General features: G+C 40.7%; 2 protein-coding genes across 2 annotated transcripts; both read right to left on the reverse strand.

Moving 5' to 3' along the window:
* Positions 1-5,116: 5,116 nt before the first annotated feature.
* On the reverse strand, positions 5,117-6,133 carry LOC148675514 (trace amine-associated receptor 13c-like). Its single transcript, XM_088627199.1, has one exon. It carries the CDS (start codon positions 6,131-6,133, stop codon positions 5,117-5,119), a length of 1,017 nt encoding a protein of 338 aa, XP_088483325.1.
* Positions 6,134-10,411: 4,278 nt separating this feature from the next.
* On the reverse strand, positions 10,412-11,852 carry LOC148675515 (trace amine-associated receptor 13c-like). The gene has a single exon (XM_088627200.1). It carries the CDS (start codon positions 11,850-11,852, stop codon positions 10,836-10,838), a length of 1,017 nt encoding a protein of 338 aa, XP_088483326.1. The 3' UTR covers positions 10,412-10,835.
* Between the last annotated feature and the right edge of the window lie 902 nt (positions 11,853-12,754).

The raw sequence follows: 12,754 nt of genomic DNA on the forward strand, positions 1-12,754 counted from the left end.
AAAGCGCTTTACAGGATAAAAACAATAACAACAATACTGTTAGACTGGGAAAACGATTTTTATTAAAAGAAATACAAAATGAGATATAATGATGTGTTCCAGCTTAGACATTAACGAAGAGCATAACGAAGGTCATAAAGGTCATAAACGATATTAATTTTGGAACATCAACATCTTATGTAAACTGTATGTTGCTGTTATTGGTATTTTAAAGAAAAAATACTGTAAAATCCTGGGTTCGGTACAATGATTCAGGCATTCATGTGAAGGACAACAGAGCTTTCACTGGCCGATTATCAAACTTTATTGATAAAACAAAAACAAAAGCTATCCGACCAAGCCAGAAGAAGACAAAAAGAATAACGGACAAGCGCGAGCCTGCATTCTCTCCTCAGCCGTCCACACCACACTTTTCCCTGGGTCAGATTTTAAATAAAACTTCACTTGCACCAAACAAATTACCACACACTGAACACTGAACATGTTAACCCAAATATGTCTCACATTACTTTTATGGTACATTACTTTGCTAAAATGTATTTAAAAATAAAAACGATTACAAACGCCAGCAGAGAGAGAGAGACACACACAGTTCTTCATTGTCAAAAAGTAATTGTTTTTTACTTTGTCAGCACCCAGACAAATCAAATGCGTTATTAATGAAATGCTTTTATTCATTCTTAATCGAACTCACAAGTTGTCATCTGCTGTTGAAGCTCTGTGAGACTAGACTCACACATGGCTAGACTTGACTCGGTTCTGTGTTTCCCATCTATACCGATGCACTGCAAGTACAACCCCCCTCTCTGCGGGAGTGCTGGCTGTGATGAATTAAACCAGTTTCACAGGTATTTTCAAAGTAGAAGGGGGCGAGATTTCCAGCGAAAGACACCTCCCCCCCTCCAAAACCCAGTAAGTACAGTACTTACTAGTTAAGAAAGCTAGTCTCCTCAATGAAATCGCTTTAACATCCTAATGCGTTGGTGAGCTAATGCTCTGTGAGCTCGGTGACTTTGAGACCACTTGTTATCCCAAGTTGTTTGAATCGAGAAAAAAGAGCTGACTGACAAGATTTGCATTGCTTTAAAAATAATTTTATTTCAAGAGAATGGATAAGTAATTCAAGTGTTTTTTTAACTTCCTGAAAAACAAGTAATAATTTAACAATAGGTGCAAACTTTTTTTTATGATATGTCGCTGTTGTGAATGTCTGTGGAGTGTATCTTATTAGCCTGTCTGTCCTGGCTGTGCTCTCGCTCGCCCTCCCCCCCCTCAATTCAATTCAATTCAAGGTGCTTTATTAGCATGACAGATGGGTACAATCAGTGTTGGGTATTTACTTTGTAATCTGTATTTCTTTGAGATGCCACTTTTAAAGGTGATATATAAAATCAAGGCTTTAACTTGCTTTAACTCCGCAAGTCTGAGTTCTTGTGTCCGTCCTATCCTAACCCGAAAGTATTACAATATGTATCTTTATAGCAGGTGGTGTACAGCTTTTTAGTATAGATTACACTTTTCTAAAATGTATTTAAAAAATAAAAAAGATTACAATCTAATGTTTCCACGTTTGATCCCAAGATCCCAAGAAAAATAAATCTAAACGGGGAGAAAGCTATGCCGAAAGTTTATTAAGATACTTAGAAGACTACACAGCCCAATTTCTGTTGCATTTGTCTGATTGTGAGGCAAAACAGCCCTACACAGACCTGTCGCAGTACACGAATATAATCATATCGTTATTAATTTCTTTAGATACGCGATTACATATTATATTAGCAGAAAAGCTTAAAACTACCACTTTTTTACACGCTATTTCACATGTTAGTTAAAGACTTCGATGCTTAAAATGTTTAGGGAGAAATGGAATACCGGTGTGTATTTTTTCTTTAAAGTACTGATTCCTGGAATCTGACTGGCTGACATCCTTCTGAAGTGGTTCCATAATATCTGGTATACGGAAAAGAAAGCGTTGATAAAAAAAAGCCTGGATTCTCATGTATCTGATACGAGTATCTTTTAATACAGTCTTTGATGTGCTCTTGAGGATCCTTGTGATGTTTTGAGCTCTAGTTGAATGATAAGTGTCGCAGTTTAAATAATTTTCGTAGTTAGAAATTATGACATGCTCTGTTAAAAGCAAGGGAGTTTTTATGTGCATTGCAGTAAAAGAAAATGCCTGACAAAGTAGGGCTTGGACAGATTCCAAGTGCTTGTACAAATGTGCAAAAGAAATTAGCAAAAAAAGTAATTCCTTTATTGTATTGGCTAGCTAATGTCCTGTCCTCGTTAGTTAGATCCACGAAATGCTGTGGTGTTTGTCAAAGAAAAAACTAAAAGTATTTTCGTTGAAAATGACAGTTAGAAAGAATGTGGACCAGCATAATACTTTGAGTTTACAGCTTGTCCAAAGTCATTAATTATTAATACTATTAGTAATGTCTTCGGTAAAGGCTTCGATGCATAAATATTTCTTATAAATGTAGGTTGTGTACTGTACTTTTGTCCAACTGAGCAATCTTGCTTTCATAAAATATACCAACTTTTTAATGACTGATGATTAACATGCTGTAATACACAGTTTAAATTTAAAAGCTCAAATGCTGTACATGAGAGGTTAAGCTTTATTGGCTCCTTCTGGTGGTTTTACAAGGTGATTCCGGATACTTTCTGGCATGACGTCAAATGACCCGATACACCGCGTGATACTGTGTGATACTGCGTTTTGATGCGACACGCCCACTGGGGTATACCGTGAAATACCCCACCCATTTTGAATGGCTGCATCTGTAGGTAGGATAGTTTTGGTTTAACCCACTTTGTTAAGGGACAGGGCTCTGGCTATAGGACATGGAGGGTTGAACCCCAAAAAGAAACACACCTCAGGACCACTGTTTATATTACTATTTGTTGTTTTCTAATTACTATTTATTTTCGAATTACTTTTTAATATTTATATAGCTATATGTAATATTTTATTTATACACAACTTAATAATTCTATATGACTTACAGTATGTATTTAAAAATGAAAATTTATTGTTCTACATTGTTTTGACATATCTCATTTGGAGTGGTAGCAATGTAGTGACAACACACTGTCTCAATGTAATTATTATATTTAATGAAATTGCCTCTAGTATGTATACAGTTCAGTTAGTGCAGAAAAGCACTAATGAGTTAATACATATTAAACGCTCTACTGAGATTTCTGACAAACACATGCAACTGTGGTACATTAAAGATTCACTGTGCCACCTGGCAGTTTTAAATTGTAATGCAGTTCTGCTTCAGATTATTTGAAAAAAAATGTCTGTTTATGACACTACTGTACTGTATACCTACTGACACACTGTGCGCTCTAGACTGCATCTGAAAGTTCAATGATTACTGTGAGAGGTCAGCAGGACAGTAATTTTAACTGACCTGCAACTATACTTTAGGTCATCAAGGTTTAGATGTGGTTTGTGGATTGTGCTAAAATAAATTGTGGAGGACTGAGAGACACATACGCACAAGGCATTAATTCAGACTAGTTTTATTATGAAGACAACAATTAGTATAAGGGTAAGTTTGGTTTGTTCAATATAGTGAAGAGTTTTGTTAAAATAAAACATACAGTATGTTTGCTATCCATTGTAATTTTCTGTGTTCTTAGGTCTCACGGGATATGTTGTTAGAGGTAGGCTTGTGACAGTCCCATTATAATTTCTGACACATAAACTATTTTTCCAGACACATTTGATAATGCATTCCTATATGATATAGAATTATATAGTAGGCCTTCCAGTATTCTTCTAATCCAGTTCAAACCAGTTTTAAATATACACCTTATAAAATATTGCATTTTCTGTAGGAAAAGAGTGTACAAAGTTCATAGAGACCCACTCTGAAGTGTAAACCACAAAACAGACTAAAAAAAAGAAGTGTGTTCAAAATCACAGAAAAAGAAAAGAAAAAAATCTTCAGAACCAAATAGCTGAACCTTCGACTCTAAATAAATATTTTTTATTAAATAGCTTTTTCATTTATAATTAAATTCTTAAGGATGAGGTTTTGAATTTAATAGATAAAATGTGAAAAAATATATTAAAGAAAGAAAAACAGTGTAGAAACTGGACAACAATGTCCTGCAACTGATAAGCCCTGCTTTTAAAATGCTTTAAAGGTTTAAACTTCAAAAAGACTAATTTCATTGCATAACAAATTCACAAGTACAAGATATTTGGAAAACATTTTAATGTATTTTTTACAAAGCTAAGTTATGTAAAAATGTGTTTTAGGTTGCTTTCATGCTATTAAGAATATACATTTGAAATAAAAGGTATTGCTGAAGCAAAATCACAGCTTCAGCTGTCACTTCTCCTTTTTCGTAAATACTCTAGAGTAAAAGTAAAACAAGAAGGAACCATGTGAAACAGCAATAACACTCCAGTTAAAAAATTCCTGTCAGTAGGATTAATTATACTTCTAAAAAGTGAAAAACTACTCTGACATTAAGGATAATACCAAGCACAAAAGCGATGCTACCTTTTTTTCTCATAAAAGGTATTTAAATTTGCTTTGATGAGGACATTCTAGTAATCTTTAAAGAAATATTAAATACAAATTTAATATCGTATAAAATCAAATAAAATAGTATACAACTTTAACAATAAACAATTTCAACATTAAATGAATTATTTAGTATGTAATGAGAAGACTGTACATTTAAATCTCTTTAGAAAACACATTTATAAGGGAGGATTCTATTTTAAAAATAAAAAACAACGTCTATCCAGTATTTATGAGTAAAATGATATTAAAAACTCAGCTGTTGCTGCAGGGTACCCATGTCACACAGGTCATCCCTGCAGCTCACCCTCTATTCATTCTAATAAACATAAACACCTCTGTGAAGACATTGAAATAAAAGAAAGAAATCTTCATGCAACAAAAATATTAACACTCCAGTCAAAACAGCCCATCAGCAGGTTTTATTACACTTCTTGGAGCTGGACATCTATACTGACATTAAAGATACATACAGAGGATAAAAACAATCCTCCAGATTTCTTTTTTAAATGAATTAGATAATTATTTTTTTTATTTTCTTATGTAATGGGATAACTGTAAATTTAAATGTCTTTAGAAAACACATTAATCAGGGAGGATTCTATTTTAAATATCTTAAGGGTAACAATCAGCTTAACTGACTTCTGGAACCAGGGATAAAACAAAGCATAAATAATAGGGTTTATAGCAGAATTAAAATATAACAACCAACTTAGAAGACTAAATAGTAGTGAGGTCCGGTCCACATTTTCAAGAGCGAGACTGCATATATAATATGGTACCAAACAGAGAAGAAATACAATCACTAATATTCCTAATGTTTTTGCAGCTTTCCTTTCAGATTTTGTGGAAATTTTATTATTGTCTCCATCTGCTGAACGCATCTGCTCTGTAACAGAGCTGATTGCATGTGCATGCTGTCGAGCAACTACAAAAATCTTGAAATATAACGTTATCATTATAGAACAAGGCAATATCAATGTAAATAATAAATCAATTATGATACCACTTTTAGTTATGAAAAGCAAACAGTCTCCAAGGCAAAAGTTTAGCATTTCAGTACCATCAATATTTCCATTAAAGTACATGAATGCCAAATTGTACAGTAGTGATATCAACCAATTAAGCAATATGACGGCAGCTGTAACATTAACTGTGACTTTAGTAGAATAAAGTAATGGGTAACAAACAACAAAATAGCGGTCAATAGCTATGCATGCAACATTACCAATTGAAACAGAAATAATGAAAAAATACAAGATTTTATAAATGATGCAAAACATTTCTCCAAAATACCAACAGGTCTCTATTAATAAAATTATACTGAAAGGCATCACAACTGCTCCTACTAGAAAATCTGCCACAGCCAGGGAGAGCATTAGGAAGTTAGTCGGTGTGTGGCGCTGCTTGAAGTGAGAGACAGAGATGATCACCACCAGGTTTCCACACACTGTCAGCATCACCACTGCCACTGTAAAAATATACATCACCACATACACAGCTGGAGATCGCACTTCCTTCATGCAGGAAGAATTAGATTCAAAACAGTATTCAACTGCTTGTATTTCTGACTGTTCCATTGAACAGAGTCAATTCTTGAATCCTTGAAATTCAGACAGTACTGATACAACACAATTCAAATTTCAAGCTTGTATTATATATGTAGAATTAGAAAACTTAAAAAAATACAGACAACATCAATGCAACTTTGTCTGCTTTGCAGTACCTGGAAATTCCTTGATGGTGGTGTGACAGTTATAGCACAAGGGTTGTTGACTCCTCCTCCTGCTGCTTACGGGATTTGATGTCAGTTTATTTATCCTAATAATCTCTAATGTCCTGGGGTTACTTGATGAAGCTAAGTGAACAGCCCTTAGCAGACCTTACATCAGAAAGAACTGTAACAAAACAATGAATTTTATAGTGTTGTATAGATAATAAGAAAATATAATCAGATAATGATATGATAAAAGCAGAAAACTGTGTAGCAGGATGAATAAATAAAATTTGTCTCGAAGGTGCACACTGTAGTTATATTTACTGAGTGTGGAAAAATAATATTTTATGAGGAAATGAGGTTCTTGTGAGAATTTATGAGGTTCCCCCGGCAGCCGAGCAACCCCCTAAAGGGCCTTTTGGAGACAAGCATGAGCCGCCAGGGGCCAGAACAGCCCCTCAGCACCACCAGTGGCCACAGCCCTTACCAGGGCTACCCAACGGTGATCTACTCAGCAGAGGAGGGACCTTTTCCTGTGTCGCCTCCGTCCGTGTGGTGGGAAGGAGATGTCAGACCTGGCCAACACACCAGGCCGGAAGGAGATGCCAGACCAGCAGGGTCCAGCCCGCCACCCCTGCACCAGCCAGCTCCGGTGCGACCGAGCCTCTAGAATGGGGCACGGCAACTTTTTGAGGCCCAGTTTTAGATGGCGACCTGGGTAAACGGCTGGTCTCAGATGTTGATGGCGGTCCGCCAGCACCTACAAAAATTACAACTACAACAAAAAGACACCAGCTTGACAATCACCCTGCTGCGGCCTGGTGTCCAGCTGGGCACCGAGGCAGACGGACCCCCAGGATTGGAAACCACCAGCCAGCGCCTGAGGACAGTGACGGGGCAGTGCGCAGAGGTCCATGGCAAGTAGGGGCTCACCATGCAGTTTGGGGCTGCGAGGATAAAACACTCCTTCTACCTTGCCCCGATCCGCAAGGACTGTATCCTGGGGTTGGACTGGTTGTAGCAGGTGGGTGGTTGCCTTGACTTGGGCCGGCAAGAGTTGGTGGGGCAGGGGGAACAAATCAGTTTCGCGGCAGGCGGGGCGGGAGGTGTCCGGGGCTGACAAGAGCGGGAAGCGGAGGCGGCAGCAGCGGGCATTGCCGGGGCCTGTTGGGGTCACGGGTGTCGGGGCGAGCGTTTCGGAGTTGGTTCCCGGGCCTCCCGGCTGGGCGGTTGATGGTTTGGCTGCTTGGGGGGAATGCGGGGGCCAAGCGCAATGCTGAGAGAGGGCGTGCTGTGGGGGAGCTGTTGCGGCATGTGGGGCATGTGGTCGGGCTACGAGGGGTGGACACAGACCCAGGGAAGGTCACCGTGGTGCGCAACTGGCCGGTGCCCCGTGCTGTGATGGAGCTCCGCAGTTTCCTGGGGTTGCCGTCTTATTACTGGAGGTTCATCTGGGACTTCGCCAGCCTTGCTGCCCAGCTGCACCGCCTCACGGAGAAGGGGCGGCGTTTTGTGGGGGATGTGGACTGTGGGAGGCACTGGTGGGGGCCCCCGTCCTGGCCTTCCCAGATCCGATGCTGCCCTATGTGCTGGATACAGATGCCAGGGATACGGGGGTGGGTGCAGTGCTAGCACAGGAGGGGCCAGACGGGGAGAGGGTCGTCGCGTACTTTAGCCTGGTGCTCAACAAGGCCGAGAGAAATTATCGCGTCATCCTCAGGGAGTTGCTGGCTGTAGTCTCTGCAGTCCGCCACTTAAAGCCCTATCACCTGGCTGCTCAATTTCAAAGAGCCGGAGAGTCAAATGGCGAGGTGGATTGAGATCCTTCAGGAGTACGACACCCCGTGTGGGGTCTCGCCACCGAAATGCAGACTTTCTCTCGGACTGCCACTATTGCGCCCACTGGGAGCAGTGTGAGGAGGCCACCCGCGGTGAGGGGGAAGCGAGCACTGCAGCCACGTCCTTGAGTGGGCCATTTGGTGTGTGCCTGGCAGGTATGGTGCAGCAGCAGGAAGCAGACCCCGACATCAGGCCAGTGTTCCGCTGGAAGGCGGCGGGGACCCGGCCCGCGCGGGAGGAGCTCGCCCCTCACCCAAAGTCCGTGAATGTGCTCTGCACACTGTGGAAGGTCTTGGAGGTAAGAGACGGGGTCCTGCGCCAGGGTGGTGGGTACCCTCCAGCGACGGGGTCAGGTGGCAGCTTGTGGTGCCATGGTCACTCTGCTGGGCAGTTCTCCAAGCGGTGCATGGCCAGCCGGGTGTGGGGCACTTCTGCTCTGCGAAAACTCTGCAGCGACTCCAGGGCCACTTCTATTGGGGTCTCTGTCACCAGGACGTGGGGCAGTCCTGCCAGAGGTGCGTGGCCCAGAAGGGTCCACCCGGGCGCTCATGGACGCCCCTCCAACAACATTAGGTGGGGGCGCCCATGGAGCGGGTGGGGGTGGATGTGCTGGGCGCATTTCCACGCACCGAGGCAGGCAGCCGCTACGTCCTGGTAGTGATGGATCTGAGCGCATCCACTGTAACCGATGCCCTGCTGGAGGGGATGTTCATCAGGCTGGGGGTGCCAGAGGAGCTCCACAGCAACCAGGGGCAGAATTTCAAGTCCCGGGTGTTTGCAGAGGTGTGCCTTCGCCTGTGGATTAAGAAAACACGGACCACCCCACTGCACTCTAAAACGAAGGGTTGGTGGAGTGTTTTGACTGGACGCTCTCCACTCAACTGGCCACACTGGTCTTGCGGCACCAAGTGGGATTGGGGTCGCCACTTACTCCTTGCCCTCTGGGCACACTGGACCGCTGTGCAGGAGTTCACTGGGTGCACCCTGGCCTCGCTCATGCTGGGCCAGGAATTGCACACCCTAGTGGATTTGGTATTCAGTTTGACACTGGGAGGAGTGCTGGCACAGCCAGCCAGGCTGGATTACGTACAAGTGGGACCTGCAGCAGCGGATGCTGAGAGTACATACTGTAGCATCGCCCGAAGCCGCCTGATTCAGGCGGGGGTATGGCAGAGGCGCTACTACGATTTGCACTGCAGAGGGACCCCTTTTAGACCAGGGGACCTCGTATGGGTCTAGAACCCGCAGCACCGCAAGGGCCTCAGTCCAAAGCTGGCGCCGGCCTGGGAGGGACCCGGGGAGGTCCTGGAGGTCTTGGGGGAGGTTTACCGTGTCCGGTTCATTAAGCGAGGTAGGGTGGTGGTCATGCACCGAGACTGCCTGGCTCCCTTCAGGGCTCGTGAGGGGGCACTTGAACAGTAGAGCGCAGAGGAGCCCGGGGAGCAGCCATGTCCAGATTTCACTGGGCCGGAGGGGGCTGAGGGGGTGGACCGCCTGGCTCCACCTTGACACAGTGGGCGCCGCGGAGGCTGCAGGATTGTGTGCTGGACGTAGACGGGCTATTCGATGTCAGTGGGACGTCAGACATCTCAGGTCGGGGCAGTTTTAGTGCATTCGTCAGGTGCTGCAGTCGAAGAGCGCCCGGCTGGGGTACGCAGCGAGGGGCAGGACGGGAGTAGTAGTGGTCAGGGCGGGGACTAGGAAAGCTGCTGACCAGTGCAGCTGACCCACTGCAAAACGGGCGTACAGTTTGGTAAGATCACCTGCATTCTTGTAAATAGTTCCCTGGTTTCGCACCTCTGTTATACTTGTACCCAACTGCCACACTATCCCTGTGTAACTACCCGAATAGACCCCAGTGTGTTGCTCTCTCTCTCTTGTCTCTCTGGCGCCTGCTCATTCTCCCTCTCTCTCTGTGGGCGTGGGAGTGTGGGGCTGGCTGTGCCGAAATTCAATAAAAGCGTTGTTTTTCACTCAACGAGTGACTGAGTCACTGTGTCTGCTCTTACCGAATCCGAAAATGCTACGATGTATAATTAAATTCTGAAGGATGAGGTGTTGATTTCAATAGATGAAATGTGAAAAAAATATATTAAAGAAAACAGTGTAGGAACTGGACAGTTAATGTCCTGCAACTGATAAGCCCTGCTTTTAAAATGCTTGAAAGGTTTAAAATTCAAAAAGACTCATTTCATTGCATGACAAATTCACAAGTACAAGATATTTGAAAAACATTTTAATGTATGTTTTACAAAGCAAAGTTATATAAAAATGTGTTTTAGGTTGCTTTCATGTTATTAAGAATATACATTTGAAATAAAAGGTATCGATGAGCAAACATAATCACAGATGCAGCTGCTAGTTCTCCTTTTTTCGTAAATTACAATAAAAGTAAAAGTAAAAGAAAAAGTAATCATGTGAAACAGCAATAACACTCCAGTTAAAACATTCCCACCAGCAGGATTAATTATATTTCTAAAAAGTGCAAAACTACTCTGACATTAAGGATAAGGACCAAGCACAAAAGCAATGCTCCATTTTTTTTATCATAAAAGGTATTTATATTTGCTTTGATGAGGATGTTTTAGTGATTTTTAAAGACATATTAAATACAAATTTAATATAGTATAACATAAAATAAAATAAAAAGTATAAAACTTTAACAATAAACAATTTCAGCATTAAATGAATTCTTATATTTAGTATGTAATGAGAAGACTGTACATTTAAATCTCTTTAGAAAACACATTTATAAGGGAGGATTCTATTTTAAATATTTTAAATGTAACAATCAGCTTAATAGACTTCTGGAACCAGGGATAAAACAAAGCGTAAATAATAGGATTTATAGCAGAATTAAAATATAACAACCAACCCAGAAGACTAAATACTAATGAGGTCTGGTCCACATTTTCAAGAGTGAGACTGCATATATAATATGGTACCACACAAAACAGAAATGCAAACACTAATATTCCTAATGTTTTTGCAGCTTTCCTTTCAGATTTTGTGGAAATTTTATTATTCCCTCCATTTGCTGAACGCATTTGCTCTGTAACAGAGCTGATTGCATGTGCATGCTTACGAGCAACTACAAAAATCTTGAAATACAGTGTTATCATTATAGAACAGGGCAATATCAATGTACATAATAAATCAATGATTACCCAGCTTTTAGTTATGAAGAGCAAACAGTCTCCAAGGCAAAAGTTTAGCATTTCAGTACCACCAATATTTCCATTAAAATACATGAAGGCCAAATTGTACAGTAGTGATATCAGCCAATTAAGCAATATGACAGCAGCTGTAACATTAACTGTGACTTTAGTAGAATAAAGTAATGGGTAACAAACAACAAAATAGCGGTCAATAGCTATGTATGCCACATTACCAATTGAAACAGAAATGAGGAAAAAAAACAAGATTTTATAAATGATGCAAAACATTTCTCCAAAATACCAACAGGTCTCTATTAATAAAATTATACTGAAAGGCATCACAACTGCTCCTACTAGAAAATCTGTCACAGCCAGAGAGAGCATTAGGAAGTTAGTTGGTGTGTGGAGCTGCTTGAAGTGAGAGATAGAGATGATCACCACCAGGTTTCCACACACTGTAAGCATCACCACTGCCACTGTAAAAATATACATCACCACATACACAGCTGTAGATCGCACTTCCTTCAGGCAGGAAGAATTCGATTCAAAACAGTATCCAACTGCTTGTATTTCTGACTGTTCCATTGAACAGAGTCACCTTGAAATTTAGACAGTACTGATACTCAATTCAAATTTCAAGCTTGTATTATATATATAAAATCATAAAACTTAAAATAATACAGACAACATCAATACCACATTGTCTGCTTTGCAGTACCTGGAAATTACTTGGTGATGTGACAGTTATAGCACAAGGGTTGTTGACTCCTCCTCCTGCTGTTTATGGGATTTGATGTCAGTTTATTTATCCTAATAATCTCTAATGTCCTGGGGTTACTTGATGAAGCTAAGTGAACAGCCGTTAGCAGACCTTATATCAGAATGAACTGTAACAAAATAAGAATCAAAATGATAAATTTTATAGTGTTGTGTAGATAAATTAAGAAAATATAATCAGATAATGAGATGGTATAGCAGAAGATAAATAAATCAAATTGTCTTGAAGGTGCCCACTGTAGTTATATTTACTGAGTGTGGAAAAATAACATTTTATGAGGTAATGACAACAAATAACACACAAAAGTAATATGAAGTAAGAAACTGCAGACTAGATTTTCACAATTAAAACAATACATTTTGAAAATTCACACTAGCATTATATTTGTCTTTAACACACTTAACCTTTAGTGCTCACACATGACACACATGACAGAAAAATACAAACAAAAGATAATGATTTTCATTTCTCATAATGTGTTGAAGAACGTGTTGCAAAGAGTTAGCATTAATTTTGAGATATAAAAAAATGAATGCAAATGTTCAGGCTATACAATCTGTAGGACATGTCAATGAAATTGGAAGTTCAAATAAAATAATATTTACAAACACTATTTATAGACTCAATACATAAACTAAACAATCTATCTAGTTCACAGGGAGAGTAAAAGAAAAAAAGAAATGTCTAAGATAAGAAGTCTTAAAATGTT

This window comes from Lepisosteus platostomus, chromosome 3 (genome assembly GCF_059453375.1).
Source record: "Lepisosteus platostomus isolate fLepPlt1 chromosome 3, fLepPlt1.hap1, whole genome shotgun sequence".
Classification (NCBI taxonomy): Eukaryota; Metazoa; Chordata; class Actinopteri; order Semionotiformes; family Lepisosteidae; genus Lepisosteus; species Lepisosteus platostomus.